Below are 22,129 nucleotides of genomic sequence, written 5' to 3'. Positions count from 1 at the left end.
GGACCCTGAGTTGGGATGTAGTTGCCACCAGCTGGGATAGAAGGAGGAAGGCAGAGGTGGGGATGGCGTGGCTCCCCCTCCCATCACATCTTTCAGGATCTTGCAGATCTACTGCACGCTCATCACTTTGATGTACCACATCTCCCCGATCCAGACTTTTCAATCTTGACACTACTGCCATTTGGGGTCGGGTCATTCTTTGTGGTGGGGTCGGGGTGGGAGCTGTCCTGTGTGCATTGTAGGTTGCTGAGCAGCATCCCTGGCCTCCACTCACTTCCTGGAGCATCTTCTCTCCTCCTTGTGATAACCAGTAATGCCTCCTGTCATTACCAGACGTGCTCTGGAGGGCACAATCCACCCAGTTGAGAACCACTGCCTTAAACTCTTACCTGCAAATGTCCCAATCACCATTTCCATTGTATAGCTAAGGAGAACCAGTGCTTAAAAGAAAATCCCACAGCCAGGAGGTGGCAGAAGGAGGACTCAATCCCTTGTCAGTCTGAACGGAAATCCTGCCTTGTTTCCATGGCCTCCCATTCTGCATGGACACCCTCTCCCAGGACCCCAGCTCTGTCCTTTTGCTGGCCGGCCCACAGCTCAGCACAGGACAGACTGACTCAGCCAGCCCCAGTCAGGGCCTGCATGCATGGGAGACTCTATTCATTCACACATGGACGCACCGACTTCTCCAATGCAGCTTGCACCAAAGCTTTATTTGCTATTTTCATAGTCTGAATGCAACATCTTTGTACATGCAAAGGTCATCTTGTTTTATTGCAGTTGACCAGATTTCCAACTGCTCTTCTGTGCATATGAAACCTCTTTACAGTTACAAAATATAAAAGCACTTGTAGACGTCCAATACTCTGTGAGGTCTGATAAGCCCCATTTTTTTTTTAACATTAAAAATATAAGGTTTTCTAGATGAATTCTCAGTCCCATGGGTAGAGATTCTTTCTGGGATTGGATAAAGTGCGTCTTGTCTGCCTTTCGTTCAGAACTCCTAGAGCTTGTGAATTCGTAAGGCAATTGCAAGAACACCGCCGGCAGGAAGCTTAACTATCCTACACAAAGCACTCAAGTTCCTTTTCTATCGTGACTCAGAGCTGAGGAAGGACCCAGAAGAAAGGTTAGGAAAATATATACTATACTTACGTGTGTGTGTGTCTGTGTGTGTATATATGTATTTCCACACTCTACCCCATCTTACAAAGCATTTTGAGGATCACGATCATCTGGGAAGTGCATGACTTTAGGATATTGTTGTGATTTAGGAAACAGCACAGTACAAAATTATCTTCCATAACACAATATATTACTTTTGTGACCCCCCTATTTACAGGATCTATAAGGCTATATGGAATGAGATTATTAAAAAGCTCAAATTCAGCTGGGCATGGTGGCTCATGCCTGTAATCCCAGGACTTTGGGAGGCTGAGGTGGGAGGATCGCTTGAGACCAAGTTAGAGACCAGCTTGGGCAATATAGCAAGATCCTGTTTCTACAAAAAGATTTAAAAAATCAGCTGGGCGTGGTGGTGTGCTCCTGTCATCTGGGCTACTCCGGAGGCAGAGGTGGGAGGATTGCTTGAGCCCAGGAGTTGGAGGCTGCAGTGAGCTATGATTGTGCCACTGTATTCCAGCCTGGCCAACACAGCAAGACCCTGTCTCAAGAAAAGAAGAAAAAAAGTTCAAATTCTTTAGAAAACAGCATAATTTGTAGCCGGTGTGATGCCAACAGGGATTATCAAGGAAGTGCCAGTCCAAGTCATGGAAGATGATGTTATGGCACAGGTGGGAGAGCAACCACTGAAGGAGATTCTGGGAAGGCCAAAGGGCAGGGCGGGCTGAGGTGTCGATTTTAAGGGTTAACTTACCGGAAACCTCAGGCCGACCTCCCAGAGCAGAGGGCCTAGCTTGCTGCCCTTCCCCCTGCAGGAGCCAATTTAGTCAAAAGAAAGAAAACTCTGGATTGGGGGGTGCAAAAGGAGACACAGGCTGGCAAATACCTGGCACATTCATGCCTACCAGCTTTTTACGTGGCTCTAGACTTCTTGAGCCTGCCCAGAATTCCAACTGTGTGAGTCCTAGCAGCCTCTCAGCACACAGCAAGGGTCCCCTACTCGCTAAAGGGGACCAAGCCCAAAGCAGATCCCCTTCTAGATGTGGAGGGTCCTACCCTCCAGCCCCATGGAACCACGATGCCATGGAACTGCGGCTTTTGTGTTTTCACACATGGTGAGGGGAAGGCACATTCAGAGACCACAGAATGTCTCCCCATCACTTACTCTGGTTTAAATATCTACACTGAGGAGGAGGGATTTTTACAGTTTGTAATTATGACTAGTTCCAGGAGCCATCTGGGGACATATTATAAAGAAAAATATTAAAGCATAGATGGACAAAGCAGCTATCAGCACCAGGTCGGAGCAGCTGAGGTCTCTTTTAGGAAAATCACACTAAGGGTCTTGCTAAATCCCTTGCCCAGCCTGTAAAGTTGACAACCACAGGCTCATGCCTATTTCAATTCTGGCTTCTTGGCAATACCCTTAAGGTGGCCTCCCTTCCAGGGAGGCACAAAGGAAAACACAAGTGTCTGAAACCACGTGATTTGGCTCGTCCCCTGGAAAACACCACCATCCAATTGTCCTTTCCCTGAATCCTGAGGCTACCACTCAAAATCCCAACATCCTAAAGACCACGAGGTTTCTCTTTCACCAGAGTGTCTCTGGTGGCATGGAGTAATCCTCCACAATACTGATTTCTGAGGCCTCGTCATGGATTTTCAAAGGCCAAAGGCCTCTGTTTCATTAGGCAAAAGACCATGAAGAAGGGTATCTACTGAAGAGGAAAAAGACACGGGCTTCTCAAAAGACCAGCTGTCAAAATGCTGATGTGCAAAGGGGTGGTGGAGCTGAGGAGGAAGAGCAATGAGGAGGGGTGAGAGATTGTACATATGGAGGATTTTCCATTCTGCATGAGACTCTCATTGAGGACAGCCGAAGCCCCCAGGGAGGAGGGTTGGATGAGGAGAAGATGACTCCATTGCACACAGATTATTAAGGCATGTTAAGTGATATTAAAAGAAGATGGATTTCCAAAGGGGTCTCCAGGCAAAGTCTAGAAACTAGTGTACAACACCCCCTTGCTTAGCCTCAAAGACAGCACACTCCATTTAGAATAGGGAGAAGTAAATTACCCATTTGCCCAGCTATCTGCAAAGGCTCCCAATCATCAGTTACTTCTAACTTCATTGCACTGATCATAAGCAGGGTTCAGAGGTCATGGCGGAGCCCGCACGAAAGAGGGTCGTTCACGAAAGAGGGTCGTTCTTGACTCACTGTGATTGTCTGCCCTGCGGTGCTGGAGGAGATAAGGTTACAGAAAAATAAAAGGAGGTGAGGAAGATCTTCAGGGCTTGCCCTAGTCACTTTCAAGGAGGGTGAACTTTGTATATCCTAATTAACACAGAATTAAATAGATTATTTTTCCAATTAAGGTGTGAGAGATTAGGGAAAAAAATCTCCAGTCAATCTCATTTTCAAATGTGTTTCCTTCCTGTCTGATATCCTTGAGCTGAGACATGACTAATTAAGAATTGAGAGTTTCGCATGAGGAGCATCAATAGATGTAAGAGCAGTTCCTTTCCTACTGCTTGAGATGGTACAAAGGGGTCCTTTCCCCCTGAAGGAAAGACAGACATCAGCCAAGATAAGAAGTCAGCATCAAAAGACTAGGAATGTGTTTTAGGCCAGCTGCAGTAGCTCATGTCTGTAATCCCAGCACTTTGGGAGGTTGAGCGGGGAGAATTGCTTGAGCCCAGAAGTTTGATTTTGAGACCAGCCTGGGCAACATGGTGAGATCCTTGTCTCTACAAAAAAATTAAAAAATTAGCTGGTCATGGTAGCATATACCTGTAGTCCCAGCTACCTGAGAGGTTGAGGTGGGAGAATCACTTGAGCCCAGGTGGTAGAGGCTTCAGTGTGCTGTGATCGTGCCACTCCACTCCAACTTGAGCAACAGAGCAAGACCTTGTCTCAGAAAAAAAAAAAAAAAAAAAACTCAACAGTAGGTATTTTTTAAAGGGGATCCTATTGACTTTGAAAGCCATAAGATCCAAATTATTAGAAAACAGAAACTGGATCTTTAAAAAAGAATTCAACTGAAGCAGTTGCAGGAATTAATCCCCAAATGGCCACAGATGACTAGATGACTAATTCAGGGAATGATGAGAAAACAAACGATCATCAAGCAGGTCCAAACGCCCAAACCCAGATGCATGAGGCTCCCAGGTGTAAAAGGCTGGGTGGTGGCATGGTCCGGCAAGTGTTCATCAGTAACCAAAGCTCATCAAACAGGACACAAGGTGGGTTCCTGCCTCACAGCCCTGCAGTTGCTGTCCCTGGTGCTGAACGGCAACTGCCTCACCAGGGCCTAGGTGTTTGTCCTGACCTAGACAAACAGAGGATTTCTATCCATGCCCATCCACCCATTAAGAGAGAGAATAGGGGTAAAGGGAGATGAGGGAGGAAGCTGAGATGGAGAGACAAATGAAATCCTAAGAGGTAGCCAGGGAAAAGGGAAGCATGTTTTGACAGCATTTGCAAATAATGGATTCATCGAGACTTTTACCTCTTAGGAAACTGTGGGGAGGGAGTAGAGGGCACACATGCCCCCCACTTCCGTATCTAGCCAGAGTGCTGCGCATGGATCCACTAGGAAACGCCACCCCATGCCACAGGCTCTCTATGAATTGCCCAAGCATCTCATGATGGGTATCTCCCAAAGTTGGCACGTAGACTATGGCAAGTCCAGGCATGGCAGGTGGCCAGCCAAGCACATCTAGGATATCTGCTACAGCCTTAGGACTCAGAAGTGGAAGAGTCTGGTGTTGGGCATTTCCAAAAACAAAGACAAGGTAGAGAGTGTCTGGAGCCCCCAGAGGTCTTGGGGATTCCCTGGAATGAGCTGATCGCTAGCAAGAAAAAAAGGAGGCAGGGCCAGCTTTATGATTTGTCACCTAGCACCCAGCATTTCTGTCCAGAGTCCTTGGCTGGGGAGCTCCCCTCCAGAGAAGGGCTTTCAGGAAGACCCGCATTTGGACCAAAAAAAGCACTTGGTCAGGTGGAGTTCGATGGGGGAAAATGAGGTGAGCAAAAGAAAAAGTACCCTTCATTCATGCATCTGTTCTGAGGCCAGTTCGGAACAACTCCTCCATGCCAGCAGCCCAGGTCATGTTCAAAGAAGACTCTGGAGAAAAAGATTGCTAGGGCGGGTCTGATGATTCAGTGGCAAAGGCACCACCATTTGGGCTGCAGTTTACGAACCCTTAAGGCCAAGGGGCAAAGGTCACCCTACAGAAACCAGAGCTCAAATGAAAAGAAGCCAGGGAAATATATACAAGAGTGACAATTATAACTTCTAAACAGCTTGGATAGGGATAAGATAACCTGAGGTGACTGGATACTTCAGAACAAATTATTCACACATCTTTCTTCCTGTCCTTTAACGTAAACACATACATACATATCAAGTTTCAAAGAAAATTAGCTGAATTATTGCTTTATCGCCTTCTAAAGCCAACAAAAATGACATACAATAACATAGGCCAGTGATGCACACAGCCCCACTAGAAAGAGAAATACACACAATCAGGGAGGGTACGTTTCAAAATTGGAACTGCTGATTCCTCGAGGGGAAGAAGAAACTCACCAAAAAAAAAAAAAAAAGAACAAAAACCCCTCAACTTGGCGGTAATGCCTTGCATCGAGACTACAGCAGGAAATGAACAGTTGGATCTTTCTTGGAAATGTCCTTCCCAAAAAAGACCTGCCCTGGGGTTGGCTGAGGAGGTGCTTTCACAAATTCAGGTGTTTTTCAGAACCTGGGGAGGCAATTCCAGCCTCATGCTGATGTTCTTGGAGCTGATGCAGGTGTCTAAAGTAGGTAGAAATGCACATTTTTACATAAAAAGCAAAACCACCCACGTAGACATTTCTGGGCAGCCTGGCTCCTTTCCCAGCCTGAAGTGCTGTCTGGGGAGATGAGCAAGTGCTTCTGGAGGTTGGGTCTTCCCGTCTGGATCCAGGGAGAGCCTGGTGAGGATGGGGGCACTGGATAGCATTCTTAATCCAACGGGAAGGGCCCAGGCACATAAGCATTGTGCAGGAAGAAACGGCAGCAGCTTGGCCTCGTCTGCGGGTTCTGACGGTTAAGGCTTCTGTTCAGTAGACGTAGCAGGGTTCCCTGCCTGGAGAGGAAGGGACAGTCCTGGTGTCAGCGGTGGGAACGTTTGGCTCCATTTCTCTCTACCATCAGGCCTTAAAACCTTGCCTGATATTCTCCAATAAAGAGACCTCTAGAAGCCTAAAGTCCGAAAATAGATTTTTTTTTGTGTTGGGGGGAAAGGGGAGGTGAGGAGGGTGGCAGTCATGGAATACCATGAAACCAACATGAAATTTAGGGTCAGATCAGGGTTCCAGTCTCAATTCTGAGCCTCAGTTTCCTCAAAGGGGTTGTTGCTGGAGGCTTAAATGAGATATTACATGTACTGCACCAAACACAAAATAAACACAGGTCCCGATCCCTTATCCAAATCCCTTGAGCATAGTTTTATTTGGGAATTTAAAATTTTTAGAATTATACACACACATGTGCATCATACATACATAATCATGTAACATATACACATATATGTATACACATATGTAACACCAGCATAATCAAGCAGATAATATGCCTGCCGTGTATTATGAACATTCATATAAAGTGGGGAAAAGAGAGTCGAAGTAGAATTATATTCACTCAGGTCAGGTTTCACCACTGCGTTAGGAAAAACCTTTGTTTGCAGAGCTTTCTGGAATTTGGCTTTGTGGATAAGGGATGGTGAGTCTCTTGTGCTCATCACATCAATGCCGACTTTGATGGTGCATGTACCATCAGGCAGTGCTTGGTCAAGCACCACAGGTGCATTCTCAGTGGGCCCTGAGGACAGCCTGGCGGTGTGGACACTGCTAACCCATTTTACAGATGAGGAAACTGAAGTTCATGACGTTCAGTCATTTGCAACTTACACCAGTGCCTATCTAATCGTGATTTTTTTTAATGTATATTTTTTCAAATTGATTTTTAACTACATAGGCTGTACATGAAACATTCACCCCATAAAAATTGTAACCATTTCTGGCCACGCGTGGTGGCTCACGCCTATAATCCCAGCACTTTGGGAGGCCGAGGCGAACGGATCACCTGAGGTCAGGAGTTCGAGACCAGCTTGTCCAACATGGTGAAACTCCATCTCTACAAAAAATATAAAAATTAGCTGGGCATGGTGGCAGGCGCCTGTAATTCCAGCTAATTGGGAAGCTGAGGAAGGAGAATCGCTTGAACCCGGGAGGCGGAGGTTGCAGTCAGCTGAGATACGAGACTGCATCACTGCACTCCAGCCTAGGCGATAAGGGTGGAACTCCATCTCAAAAAAAAAAAAAGCAAAGCAAAGTAACCATTTCTAATTAAGCTAACCTCTGATGTCCCGCCCTTTTGTTTTATCAACAAAAGGTGATGCAGCTAGAAGGGCCAGCCAAATGCATGAGCCCAGAGCCCCGGTCACCTGCCTCCTGGCCTGGTGCCTTTCACCCACTCCAGGCAGCCCAGCTTTGTTTCCTCCCTAAATGGAAACAGACATCACCATCCTCTTTACAGGAACTCTGAACACTCCCCACCCCTCACTTCTCCCCTTGCACAGCCTCTTTCCTTGGGTACAACAGCCCCGGTCTCTGAGGCTTGGCCACCCTAACTGAGTTCCCCATTCCTGTGACTGCAGGGTTCTTCCCAGGTTCCCCAGCAGAGCCCCTTCATACCTGGTCAAACTTGGTTCTCATAAAGACTTTGCCTCTTCTTGGATTTCAATTCCTTTAGCCACTGGGGAGAGGGTTCATCCGACCTGAAACCACAAAGCCAGTAAGAGACAAGCTGAAACCAGACTGTGGGCTCCTCGCGGGCAGGACTGAGTGGTACCTGACTGTCTATCCCTGGGCCCAGGCGGGGCTGCGGCAAGCACTTGGAGGTGGCAAAGATGCCCGTATTAACGGGACTGATAAGCGAGCAGTAGAAATTCACCAGTGTCCAACAATGAGGAATATTAAATAAATCAGGGGTCCCCAACCCCCTGGGCCACAGACCGATACGGGTCCATGGCCTGTTAGGAATGGGGGCCACACAGCAGGAGGTGAGTGGTGGGAGAGTGAGTGAAGCATCGTCTGTATTCACAGCCGCTCCCCATCACTCACATTCCACCTGATCTCCGCCTCCTGTCCGATCAGTGGCAGCATTAAGATTCTCACAGGAGCATGAACCCTATTGTGAACTGCACATGCGCGGGATCTAGGTTGCGGGCTCCTTATGATAATCTAATGGCTGATGATCTGTCACTGTCTCCCGTCACCCCCGGATGGTACCATCTAGTTGCAGGAAAACAAGCTCAGGGTTCTCACTGATTCGACATTACTGTGAGCTGTAGAATTACTTCATTATAATAACAATGTAATAATAATAGAAATAAAATACACAGTGAATGTAATGTGTTTGAATCATTACAAAACCACCCCCCATACCCCTGGTCTGTGGAAAAATTGTCTTCCACAAAACTGGTCCACGGTGCCAGAAAGGTTGGGGACCGCTGAAATAAATCACAGTATATCCGTTCTATGAGATAATCTGCAGGTATAAAAATGTATCTTGGTTGGGCACAGTGGCTCACGCCTGTAACTCCAACACTTAGGGAGGCAGAGGCAGGAGGACAGCTTGAGCCCAGGAGTTTGAGACCAGCTTGGGCAACACAGTGAGACCCCATTCTCCACAAAACGCAAACAAACAAACAAAAAATTCATCTTATATAAAATCATTTCCATCCATTCATTTGTCATGCAAATAGCTATTCATCCTTCCATCTCTCTATCCAGGTAAGTGTCTCTGATGGTTAGTTTTAGGCATCAATTTCAACCTAATGTGTACCCAGATATTTGGTCAGACATTATTCTAGATGTTTATGCAAAGACATTTTTTCTTAGATGAGGTTAACATTTAAATCAGTAGGTGCTGGGTAGCGCAGACCCACCCTCTGTGATATGAAAGGGCCTCATCTATTCAGTTAAAGGCCTGAATAGAAAAAGATTGGCCTTGCCAGGTGCGGTGGCTCACGCCTGTAATCCCAGCACTTTGGGAGGCCGAGGTGGGCAGATCACGAGGTCAGGAAATCAAGACCATCCTGGCTAACATGGTGAAACCCTGTCTCTACTAAAAATACAAAAAAAAAAATTAGCCGGGCATGGTGGTAGGTGCCTGTAGTCCCAGCTACTTGGGAGGCGGGGGCAGGAGAATGGCAGGAACCTGGGAGGCGGAGCTTGCAGTGAGCCAAGATAGCGCCACTGTACTCCAGCCTGGGCGACAGAGTGAGACTCCGTCTCAAAAGAAAAGAAAAGAAAAAGACTGGCCTTCCAGGAAGAAGAGGGAAGCCTTTTGGACTTGGACTCTTCCCTGCACCCCCAGCCTGCTGGTCTACTCTGCAGATTTTGGACTTGCCTTCCTCCACAATCACATGAGCCAATTCCTTAAAATCAATCTCTATACATACATACAAGCGTCTACACGTGCATGCATATATACGTACATGTATATATAACTGACCCTTGAACAACACAGTTTGAACTGTGTGGGTCCACTTGGATTTTCTTCTGCCTCTGCTACCGCTGAGGCAGCAAGACCAAACCCTCTTCTTCCGCCTCCCCCTCAGCCTGCTCAATGGGAAAACAATGATGATGAAGGATGAAGACCTTTATGATGATCCACTTCCACTTAATGAACAGGAAAAATATTTTCTCTTCCTTATATGTTCTTAATAACATCTTTTCTCTAGCTTACTTTATTGTAAGAATATATAAAATATAACATACAAAATATATGTGGTTATGGGTGAGGCTTCCGGTCAATACTAGGCTATTAGTAGTTAGGTTTTAGAAAGTCAAAAGCTACATGCAGATTTTTGACTAGGTAGGAGGTCAGTACCCCTAATCTCTGCCTTGTTCAGGGGTCAACTGTATTATTTACACCCACACACACACACACACACATACACACGACTGGTTCTGTTTCTCTGGAGAACGCTGAACAATACAATGCCCATAAGACAAACAGAGATGCCTTTTGTTTATCGAATGTCAATAATTGTTTTGGGGAGGTGAGATTTGTTTAAACTTTTTTTTTTTTTGAGATGGAGTCTTGCTCTGTCGCCCAGGCTGGAGTACAGTGGCACGATCTCGGCTCACTGCAAGCTCTGCCTCCTGGGTTCATGCCATTCTCCTGCCTCAGCCTTCCCAGTAGCTGGGACTACAAGCGCCCGCCACCACGCCTGGCTAATTTTTTGTATTTTTAGTAGAGATGGGGTTTCACTGTGTTAGGCAGGATGGTCTCAATCTCCTGACATTGTGATCTGCCTGACTCGGCCTCCCAAAGTGCTGGGATTACAGGTGTGAGCCACCACGCCCAGCCTGTTTAAACTTTTTACAATGGAAGAACACATACAGAAAGGCACTCAAATCAAAATGTGCACAGCTCAATGAATTTTCTCAAAGTGAATACATTTGAGTAGCCACCATCTACATGGTACTATTTTTGAGTTTTATTTTTTTTACCTTCTTCTTAGCAGTTTTCTGTGTTCTCAGAATTTCTTACAATGAGAACACATCATTTTAATAAAAACAATAAAGTCAGGCCAGGCACGGTAGCTCATGCCTGTAATCCTAGCACTTTGGGAGGCAGAGGATCGCCCAGGAATTCGAGACCGGCCTGGGCAACATAGCAAAATCATGTCTCTACAAAAAAATACAAAAATTAGCCAGGCGTGGTGGCACACAACTATGGTCCCAGCCACTCACAGAGGCTGAGGCAGGGGATTCACCTGAGACTGGAGAGGTGGAGGCTATAATCACGCCACTGCACTCCAGCCTGGGCAACAGAGTGAGACCCTCTCTCAAAAACAAAAAATGAAACAAAACAAAAAACAATAAAGTCATCATTGTTTAAAACTTTATTCAAGAAAAAAAATCACGTTTATGAAGATTGCAAACAGGCTCGGGAAAATATTCATATAGAACACGGAGCAGGGGAATCAAACTCAGCAAACGTGATCTCAGCTATGTTACAAAGAAAAAGAAAATGGAAGGAGAGATGCCCAGATATCAACAGTAGTGGTCTTTGCACGGTGGGATCATGGATGATTTTCTTTTTCCCTTTGTATTCTTTTTGTATTTTCTACAGTGAAGATCTACTGCTTTTATAATCAAACACACATGCACATAGGACGTGACTGATTCTGTTCTCAGAGAAAGCTCGTGAGACCCGTGGCCCTGGAGGGGTCAGAAAAGATGCTGGCCTGGTTGGCGGTACGGTCGGGGTCTGCACCTGAGGGGACTAGAGATGAGGTGACTCTGGAGTCTAGGGGCAGGCCTTCAACTGCTATGCCTGCCAGTCTAGTAATGAGGAAGAAGAGGGACCCCTGGGCAGATGGGGGTCTAGGGTACTCTAGACCTCAGCCAAGCTTTGCCTAATAGTGGAGACACAAGCCCAGGCCTCCGGAGATGCCTCTGAGACCCTGGTCTGGGGGTTCCTCCAGCCACAGAGAAATGCTAGAGCCCTCCACAGACTTTGGAGCCGGAATTCTGGCATTACCAGAGCAGGGAGGCACTGTCTCAACTATGGCACCGTCTCTCTCTAACGTCTCGCCTTCAGGTTCCCACAGCCCACTCTGTGCTATGTATTGTGCACTGCCTGAGGCTCCCAGGTCCATCTGGCCTCCAGGCCTTTGCATGCGTAGCGGCTTTAGCCTGGGATCCCCTCTCACTGCCCTTGGTCCAGCTAAGACCCAATTGTCCACCATGATTCAGTTCAAGTGTCTCCTTCTCTTGGAAGCTTCTTTTTATTTATTAGAGAGGCAGGGATTCACTGCATTGCCCAGACTGGAGTGCAGTGGCACGATCATAGCCTCCATTTCCTAGGCTCAAGGGATTCTCCCACTTCAGCCTCTGGAGTAGCTGGGACCACAGGCATGTGCCACCACAGCCAGCTAAGTTTTTTTCTTTTCTTTATTTCTTTTTTTATTTTTTGAGACAAGGTCTCATTCTGTAGTCCAGGCTGGAGTGCAATGGTGCAATCATAGCTCACTACCGCCTCCAACTCCTGGCCTCAAGTGATCCTCTCACCTCTGCCTTCCAAAGTGCTGGGATTATAGGCGTGAGCCACTGCACCCAGCTGGAAGTCTTTTTGCCGCCCATCCTCAAGTGTGCACTATGAGCCCTTCCTCTGCCTCCCTCCATCACAGGGGTCAGAGAAAGGGCCAGAGAGTCAATATTCCTGATTCTGTGGGCCGTGGTGTGTCTGCGCTACTTCTTAATTCTGCAGCGGTAGTACTAAAGCAGTTATAGACAATACATAAATGAATGCATGCGGCTGTGTTCCAACAAAGCTTACTTACAAAAAGAGATGGGGGCTGGATTTGGCCTGTGGGCCATAGCTTACCCACCCTTGTTCTGATCCAGCCAGCACTTACTATCATTACAACTCTAGCATCAGGAACAATCCCTAACTTTCATGGGTTAACAGTGCTCATAAGATTTCCACTCTGCTTCACTGAGTACTTCTGCATCCCAGGGCTCAGGCAAAGCGCTTTAGACACACTCTTGTTTCACCCTCATGACCACCTCGGAAGGTTAGGAGGTTAGAAAACCCATTTTACAGATGAAGAAACTGAGGTTCAGGAGGTCAAGTGCCTTTTCCCAGGTCACGCGGCTCTTAAGCAGCAAAGCTGGAATTAAACCCTGGCTGTGTGACCTTCGATCCCCTGTTCTTAACTTCCACCTGCAGATGCTAAAACACCCCAGTCTGAGAGCCTCTTGGGGGGTAGAAGCTGCTTTGTGCTCATTTCTACACAGAGCAGGCCAAGCCCAGGATTGGGACAGCTGTTTCACGAAGGGAGTGAAACTGATCTCATTCAACCTGGCCGTGCCCTTTGATCCACCTTCCCAGGGCCCCCAGATCGCTGAAGATAAAGATACCTCCCCAAAGGGTAAGAGGAGGGAGAATGCCTTAGTTTCCCCGTCGGTCTGGAGAGGGCTAAACCAGAGTAGTAGTTCTCCAACAACGGTGCCCTGGTGTTCCGTGCGGGAGGTGGCAGGGGCGGAGGAAGAGGAGAGGCCAGCTGGCCTCATTCCTGGCCTCCTTCCCCGGCCTCTGATGTCCTTTTGAGGTATCAGAGTGTTGAGAGTTCACATGAACAAAGCTTCTGCTGCTAGAGAAAATTAAAAAGTGGAAACTCCCTTCTATTCAGCTCTAAAACCTATGCGAGCCCCTCTCTAGAAGTATAGCCTGAGTTTGGGAAGAGAGGGATCCCCATTCCCCAAGACCCCTCACCTCTCGTCCTTGTCCATGCTGGAAGGCAGCACGCGACTGCCAAGCACCCCAGGCTGGAAGGGGGACTTGGGGCTCTTGGGCTGGGGTGCCCAGCTGGGGGTCTCGCTGGGACTGTCCACCTCTGGCCTCTTGTGCAGCTGAGCCTGGGGAGAGAAGAGTGCTGAGTCTGTAAACCGCCCTTTGTCTGGGAAAGGGCCTCCTCCCATGGCAACGTCAGGTACGATGAGCCTTCTGCAAACACTCGGGGACCCCTGGGTCGGAATAAAGCCAGACAGGAAACATGGGGGCTGAGAAAAGTCAGATGTCAATCTGCCATTCCAAGCAGCCACCCTCGACCCCCAAGATCGAATCACCACCCAAACCCACAGAATCACATTCTCTTTTGCTGAAAAGCCACCATCTGTAGTGTGCTCAGCACACGGCATGCCACCCTGACAACCCTAAACGGAGAGAGCAGCTCCCTCCATCCAACAGCTGCAGCTTAACTTAAATAAAAGTTGTTGACAGTCCATTAGAGTCCCATAAGAAAACCATAGGGCAAATATCCACCCATTGCTGGAGGGCATGTTGGGGACAGAATACAATGGTATGCGTAAAATTCCCTTGTAGGACCTGAGGTGTGAGTGGTGGCAGGTGGCTTCTCTCTCAGGCAGTGCTGGGACAGCCCCCAGCAACAGCAGTCATCACCATTGTCCACTGATGGCTTCTGTGCACTGATCACCCATCATTTGGGCTCTACCAGGCTCAAGTAATATGACAAATGTGAGTTCGCTCCATGTATGTAAGATTCTTTTAGGCTTTCCCCCATTTCACAGGGCGAGAGAGCCCAAAGGTCAATCCCAAAGTCACCCAACTTTTATGAACTGGGATTCACACCAGGTCTGCCTGCAGCCCAACTCCAGGGTTCTTTCTAGAACAAGCCCTGCAACCTCCCCTGGTTGTTTCTTTTTTTTTGAAACAGAGTCTCGCTCTGTTGCCCAGGCTGGAGTGCAGTGGCGCAATCTCGGCTCACTGCAAGCTCCGCCTCCTGGGTTCATGCCATTCTCCTGCCTCAGCCTCCTGAGTAGCTGAGACTACAGGCACCTGCCACCACACCCGGCTAATTTTTTGTATTTTTAGTAGAGACGGGGTTTCACCATGTTAGCCACGATGGTCTCGATCTCCTGACCTTGTGATCCGCCCGCCTCGGTCTCCCAAAGCGCTGGGATTACAGGTGTGAGCCACCACATCCGGCTCCCCTGGTTGTTAATGATCACCTAGCACTGCTATGGTAGAGATTAATTAGTTAACGCAGCTGCCACCAGGCTCAAGAAGTTTAAGCTAATACTGATGAATGGCCAGAGCCCCATTTTCACAGAGCACAGTGGACTCCAGCTGTGTTCTGGAATCCGAAGACCTGCCTCAACAGTTACTCAGTGCATCCACATGGGAGCCCCAGGGCCTCCGTCTCACCTACACCCAGGGCCTGTGGCTGTCTGCCTCCTACAGCAGGAGAATCACTTGAACCCAGGAGGTGGAGGTGCGAGCTGAAATCGCACCACTGCACTCCAGCCTGGGTGACAGAGCGAGATTCTGTCGAAGAGGAGAGGAGAGGAGAGGGGAGGGGAGAGGGTAGGGGAGAGGAGAGGGGAAGGCAGGGGACAGGAGAGGGGAAGGGAGGGGAGAGGAGAGGGGAAGGGAGGGGAGAGGAGAGGGGAAGGGAGGGGGAGGGGAGAGGAGAGCAGAGGGGAGAGGAGAGGGGAGGGGAGAGAAGGGAGGGAAGGGGGAGGGGAGAGGAGAGGGGAGGGGAGAGGAGACGAGAACGGAGGGGAGGGGGAGGGGAGAGGAGACAGGAGGGGAGGGGAGGGGGAGGGGAGAGGAGAAGGGGGGAGGGAGAGGGGAGAGGAGAAGGGAGGGGAGGGGGAGGGGAGGGAGAGGGGAGAGGAGATAGGAGGGGAGGGGAGGGGAGAGGAGATAGGAGGGGAGGGGAGGGGAGGGGAGAGGAGAAAGGGGAAGGGAGGGGGAGGGGAGAGGAGAGGGGAGGGGAGAGGAGAAGGGAGGGGAGGGGGAGGGGAGAGGAGACAGGAGGGGAGGGGATGGGGAGGGGAGAGGAGAGGGGAGGGGAGAGGAGAAGGGAGGGGAGGGGGAGGGGACGGGGAGGGGAGAGGAGAAGGGAGGGGAGGGGAGGGGGAGGAGAAGGGAGGGGAGAGGGAGGGGAGAGGAGACAGGAGGGGAGGAGAGGGGAAGCGGGGAGGGGAGAGGGGAGGGGAGGGAAAAGAAAAGCAAGGAAAGAGAGAAAGAGAAAAGGGAGGGAGGGAGGGAAGGAGGGACGGGAGGGAGGGAAGGAGGGAGGGAGGGAGGGAGGGAGGGAGGGAGGGAGGGAGGGAGGGAGGGAGGGAGGGAGGGAGGGAGGGAGGGAGGGAGGGAGGGAGGGAGGGAAGGAGGAAGGAAGGAAGGAAGGAAGGAAGGAAGGAAGGAAGGAAGGAAGGAAGGAAGGAAGGAAGGAAGGAAGGAAGGAAGGAAGGAAGGAAGGAAGGAAGGAAGGAAACAAACAAACCTCCAACCTAGTTCTAGCGGCTGGCAGATGTTCACACTTTAAGGGCCTGTAAAATCAATTACAGAGACACGCGCACATCCACTACTGACTGACTTTCTATTTGAAGAAATGACAGAAAAGCAAAACTTTCGTCTACTAAAGGAGCAACAGTCATGGCGTTCCCACACGGGGATTGTGTGGCCCGCATGGGATACACAGAGTTGAGAAATTTTACCAACAAGTTAGGCTTTTTTGCTTTCATTTCTTCTTCAATAAAAGGGGAGAGAAGAGCTACCTTTTGCAAGGCTGCTGGAGCATAAAGTGAGTTTGCAGGCACATGATGTCTGGCACAGAACAGGGGGCAAAAGGGCCTCTTTTCTCACCCAAATTAAGTGCCATTTGGTCCCAGGACTACGAGACACAATTGTGAGAGTTGGAGGTGGGGAGGAGGGAGGCAGCTCAGCCTTTCCCTCAGCATTGCATAATACAGTTGGCATGCTGGTGCAATTTGGGAGACTGGGACGTGGTTCCAGCACTGGCTTCCTGTGTCATCTGGAATTGAAATGATCATTTTCTGTGCCTGCCTTCCCCAGCCTTGATTCCTCAAGGGCTTCAGCAGCCTGGGTTTGTTCACTCCTGTTTCCGACACTCAGCACCGGTGAGCGTCACCAATTGGATTATCAGCCCACTTGGCTTAGCTATGACACCAAACAGAGCAGCAGGTTTGGGGATGGAGGATACTCAGAAAGCAGAGATTGGCCGGGCGCGGTGGCTCACGCCTGTAATCCCAGCACTTTGGGAGGCCGAGACAGGCAGATCACGAGGTCAGGAGATCGAGACCATCCTGGCTAACACGGTGAAACCCTGTCTCTACTAAAAATACGAAAAACTAGCCGGGTGAGGTGGCAGGCGCCTGTAGTCCCAGCTACTCGGGAGGCTGAGGCAGGAGAATGGCGTAAACCCAGGAGGTGGAGCTTACAGTGAGCTGAGATCCGGCCACTGCACTCCAGCCTGGGCGACAGAGTGAGACTCCATCTCAAAAAAAAAAAAAAAAAAAAAAAAAAAAAAAAAAAAGAAAGCAGAGATTAAGCAACACAGGGCCACTGGTGAAATCCAAATGAATTAGTAGTATTGTTAGTGGTATTGTACCAAGGCCAATTTCCTAATTTTGCCTATTTGCTATGGTCATGTGAGATACTATCATGTGGGTGAAGCTGGGTGAAGGGTATGGAGAAACTCCCTGGGTTATTTTTGTAACTTCCTTTGAATCTTAAACTATTTCAAAAATGGAAGGAATGAAGGAAGGAGGAAGGAAGGAAGGAAAAAAGGAAGGATAAAAAAGGAAGGAAGGAAGAAAAGAGAAGAGGGAGGAAAGAAGAGAAAAGGAAGAAGGAAAGGAGGAAAGAAAGAGAGAAGGAGGGAGGGTGGGAGGGAGGGAGGGGGGGAGGAAGGAAGGAAGAAAGAAAGGAAGGAAGGAAGGAAGGAAGGAAGGAATCTGTTCTTTATGCTGCTAAGGTTGAGGAGCATGCCCACCAGGTGACTCTTGGTGAGAGGTCTGGTACCTTTAGCACTGCCGGATCCATGCCTGGAAACGCAGGCATCCTCTGAGGATGGCTGACGGGGGTCCTCTCAGCTTTGGATGGCTTCTCCTCCTCATCTGACTCTTCCTTCCTGGGTGATTTCTCTTCTGTTGCAAAGAAAAGGGCACTGAAGTCATTGACAGCTGCCTTGTATTGGGGTCCTAAGTGCCAGATAATCTGCACACAGTATCTCATGCAACGCTCACATCAGATCTGCACAGAAGATGCTCTGGCCCATTTTACAGATGAGGACCACCCAGGTGCCTGCTTTCATGCTCTCTTCTCACAACTCTGCTTCTTGCCAGAAGACACTGATAACAGGCAGAGTAGGTTTTCTTTTGCGGGAGGGCACAGGCAAACCCAACTCCTGAGCCCCTGGCTCACTCAAAGTCCAGGAAATAGAAGGAAATCTTTGGCAGAGGCAGGAAAGTAGACAGGAATGCTTTCAGCCAACAATGCACTGAGGCTATGCTCTCAGAGGAGAATGTGGAGAGCTTCATGTGTCTTGTGGAAAGGCTGCCCAAAGGTGGACCAGGAAGCCACTTTCCTCGACCCTGGCTCCCCTTTCCGGGACTTAACCCCAGCCCCGTGCTTGAGGCTGAGCTGATCACTCAAGCTTTTGGGTGATGGGCTGCCTGTACCCTCTTCCAGGAGTGATATGCGAGGAGTTTCTACTTCCCTGAAACCGGGATGTGGCATGGGCACAGTGAGGATTGGAGGAGGGGGCGGGGATGAACGAGGCAAGACCTGGTGCTCTGGAGCCCTTGGGCTATCCAGGGAACTGAGGTACACTAAGAAAGCACAGACCCCGCCTTCCCCATCCAGCCCTTGGCCAGCTCCTCAAGGCTGACGGGAGCCAGAGGTGCTTCTGCCACATTCCAGCTGGCAGTATTTGTGTGTTTTTGTCCTTACTATGGTCTTCATTTGCTCCAGGTGGATTAATAGAGCTTGGCTCAGAAAACCAAGGAAGTGTGTAGAGAGGTCTCACCTGAGGCATTTAAACATTTCCTTTAATAACAGAAATGGGATAGGAACAGGAGAGAGAACTCTCCAAGCATTTCTTCAAGGTATCTGGTCAGAAGCAATGCCCCTCACTTAGCTCAGAGCCTGGTCTGACATCCTTAATGTTTGTCATGGGCAAACCCCAAATGAACAAAGGCACCTGTAAGACGTTTTTGAGGACTAAAGGCTGTGTGTCTGGAGAGAGTGGGCAGGTCAGCTGCTCTAGTTTCCATTGCAAGAAGATATTTTGTTTCTTTCTTTCCTTTTTTTTTTTTTTTTTTTTTTTGAGATGAAGTCTAGCTTTGTCACCAGGTTGGAGTGCAGTAGTGCGATCTCAGCTCACCGCAACCTCCGCCTCCTGGGTTCAAGGGATTCTCCTGCCTCAGCCTCCCGAGAATAGCTCGGATTACAGGCATGCGCTGCCATGCCCGGCTAATTTTTGTATTTTTAGTAGAGACGGGGTTTCACCATGTTGGCCAGAATGGTCTCAATCTCCTAACCTTGTGATCTGCCCACCCCAGCCTCCCAAAGTGCTGGGATTACAGGCGTGAACCACCGCGCCTGGCCTGTTTCTTCTTAAAAGTCTTTCATGGCTCTCCATCTACAGATGAAATCTAACTCCTTAGCAAAGCATCAGGGATCTCCACGATCTGGCCTCTGCCTACCTTTCCAGCATATCCTGCTATTCCCAGCTTGAGCAACATGAAACTGCTTAGAGATGCTCCTGCCACACACACAGAATGTTCTTTCTACATCTCTGTCCCTTTGATCTTGTTGATGCTTCTGCCTGGAATAACTTTCCCTAACTCATTACTACCCATTCTTCAAGATTCAGCTCAGGTTTTGATACGGTAAGCAGCCAAAGCAGTCCTTCGAAGAAAATGTATAGCCTTAAATGATGCGTTAGAAAACAGAAAAAGAGACTGATAATATATGAACAGATCTTTCAACTCAGGAATATACACAAAAGACCAGCGAGCAAACCTAAAGAGAATACAGGGGTGAATTTAATCAAAATAGAAGCAGAAAATAGTAAAACCTTATTAAGCTATGTCTCTGTCTCTTGTAACTCAAAGAGCCTCAATTAATATGCTAACCTTCAAAACACTGTTTTACCTAGTTTCTGATAAGTTCTGCATAACAAGAAATCAGTTTCCTATGTAATTGTGTTCTAATGATCTGCAGCCTTCCAAGTCAGGAATTTTTTCGTAGGGCTTAGTCTAAATCCTTCCTGCTGTTCAATGTGCTGTCTGAGGAGGAGAGAAGGCATGGCATACCCGTTGAGTCTTTGAACATCCACGTGTTGTCAGTCTCATCCTCCAGAGGCGATCTGCTCTCGGACTCACTGAATCGGCTACGCCGGAGGGAGTGGGAGATGGGGGCCCGGCGGCGGCTTCTCTTGCTGAGCTGCACCCGGGTCTTCAGGGCACTTGAGTCGAGGACTGAGGTTTGCTTTGGGAGCAGCAGGGAGGAAGAGGAAAAAAAGCAAGGGAATCATTAATGGAGGGTACCACAACGAAGTCGGTGGTACACAGCTTCGTTGACAGATGAGAGGCTATTTAGGTGGTACCCAGGCCAGCGCTAGGAGATAAACAGTGTCTCCCTCCCACAGTGGCTTCCACATTTAATAGTAACCTAACATCCAAAGCCCAAATTTCCCTATAAAACATACCCCATAGGCTGATGACAACAGCCAGGTGGAACAATGAACCTTGAGTGCCCTAGTACAGTGCCAGGCTGCCTGGAACCCAGTAGACACATAATACTAATGCCTTTTCTCTCCCAGTGACATCCACCACACAAGTATGTAATCTACAGCAATGATCAGTACACAGCAGGAGCTCAATAAATGTTTGTTTGTTGAATGAATAATGGATTCAACATCTAACTAAATCCTGTCAACCATATTCACACAAGAGTCCCCGGGTTGAGAGGTTCTCTGTGGAATTCCTACTTTACTCACATAATCTAAGGTGCAGGTGGGAAGGGAGGACGCAACATCAGACGTCCATTTTCAGGCATCCCTGAAGACTCACTCTGAGTTGTGACAGGTGGGGAGTCGGTGAGGGCTGCCAAGTCACTACTATCCCCAGTGAAAGGGTGGGGAGCGCAGACCATCTGAGTGGGCCCCGGTAAGGAGATGGGAAGTGCCTGGCTCAGAAGTCTCCTGGGAGGCAGCAGTGAAGTGCTCAGAGCTTGGGTTCAAACGCAGCTGGGTTCGAATCCTGGCTGTGTGACCTTGGGCAATGAGCTTCAATTCTCTGAGCCGGGGTGTCCCTATTTATGAAAAGGAGATAAACAGTGTCTCCTTCCTACAGTGGCTGAGAGAACTCCCTGCTCTCCAGTGTGGAAAGCCCTTGTTTCAGACAGAGCCTAACCAAGGCTCACAGCCAAGAGCTCTTTCCGGCAAGCTCATGTTCTTACATGAAATGTTGATTTCTTCCGCCTAGGTCCACTTTGGAGAAATTCCATCACCCAAGGCCTTCTAAGTCAGTGATGACAGGCTAATTTCAATGAATCATTTCCCAACGATGGTAAGTAACAAACGCCCCACTAGGGGTGGTGGAAGGAGGTGGTATTTGCATAGCTACTTTCCAAACCAGCCACAGTGCTGTCTTGTGAGGAGACTTGCATGGCACCAGTGAGAGGGGGAAAGACAGAAATCAGAGAGTGCCTGCTGCACCTAGAGGCGGGCTCGCTTCTTCGGCCACTTAATAGAGCCAGGTTTTCAGACTCCAAGAGAGCAGGACAGAATCATACTGACAGAGGGGCTGGCTTGCAGGGGAAGATGGTGCCACCTTTGCATCCTCACCCTGATACAGAGACTAGATTCCTTAGTGCCCTGCCTCCGCCTCCCCATTCAGCCTCCAAACCGTCCCTACAGGAGACCTAAATCGTGGTTGGCACCATACATAAACCTCAGTATCCCCACAGGAGACCCAAATCGTGGTGGGCATCACACATAAACCTCAGTATAATTTCAGTAAGCGTTAGACCTATGCTTAGGGACACCAGCATTTAGTCACTCCATGGCCACTTCGATTTGCTAATTTGCAAAATGGGCAGGCAGTTTTGCCTCTGGGGTTATTAACATGTGCCTGGGCCAGTGGTCAACACTCAGTGACTGTTGTTTATCATGGACATCAAGAAGGAACCACTTAGTGTTCTAGCAGAAAAGTTCACGATGCAGTGACATGATGCTGGCATGTAAGGCACATAGCAAGATCTCAGTACACGTCTGTCGAGTGAATAACTGAATATATCACCCAACCAAATCCTGATGAACCCAGGGAGGTGGGAATGGCCATGGTTATATAATGGGGTTCCCCAATCAAGACTGAACTTGTGTCTTTCTTTGTCTCTGCCCTGATCTAGAGGTGCCAGTGAGAGACCTTGGCCATACATTGAAGGTGAATCCCCTCTGAAGCCCTAAAGGCAGCCCTTTTTCTAAAGCAGTGGTGTTCCTCCTCTGGGGAACTGTGGGTAGTCATGCCCAAGTGTGTAGGTGGGAGGCTTTACTGCCAGGAGAGAGGGCCCCTTTCAGATTTTGCAGACGTTCCATCCAACAGAGA

General features: G+C 48.8%; 1 protein-coding gene across 1 annotated transcript in view; it reads right to left on the bottom strand.

Moving 5' to 3' along the window:
* Positions 1 to 684: 684 nt before the first annotated feature.
* KIAA1671 (KIAA1671 ortholog) overlaps positions 685 to 22,129 on the bottom strand; it is a 264,890-nt gene continuing 243,445 nt past the window's right edge. Inside the window, 5 exon segments of the mRNA XM_010373298.2 lie at positions 685 to 6,249; positions 7,859 to 7,941; positions 13,461 to 13,603; positions 17,538 to 17,662; positions 19,835 to 20,009. Coding sequence (XP_010371600.1) covers positions 7,863 to 7,941; positions 13,461 to 13,603; positions 17,538 to 17,662; positions 19,835 to 20,009 — 522 coding nt within the window. The 3' untranslated portion in view covers positions 685 to 6,249; positions 7,859 to 7,862.

This window comes from Rhinopithecus roxellana, chromosome 13, assembly GCF_007565055.1.
Source record: "Rhinopithecus roxellana isolate Shanxi Qingling chromosome 13, ASM756505v1, whole genome shotgun sequence".
NCBI classification, from domain to species: Eukaryota; Metazoa; Chordata; class Mammalia; order Primates; family Cercopithecidae; genus Rhinopithecus; species Rhinopithecus roxellana.
Note: the sequence above shows the minus strand (reverse complement) of the source record. Positions and strands in the feature narration are given on the sequence as shown.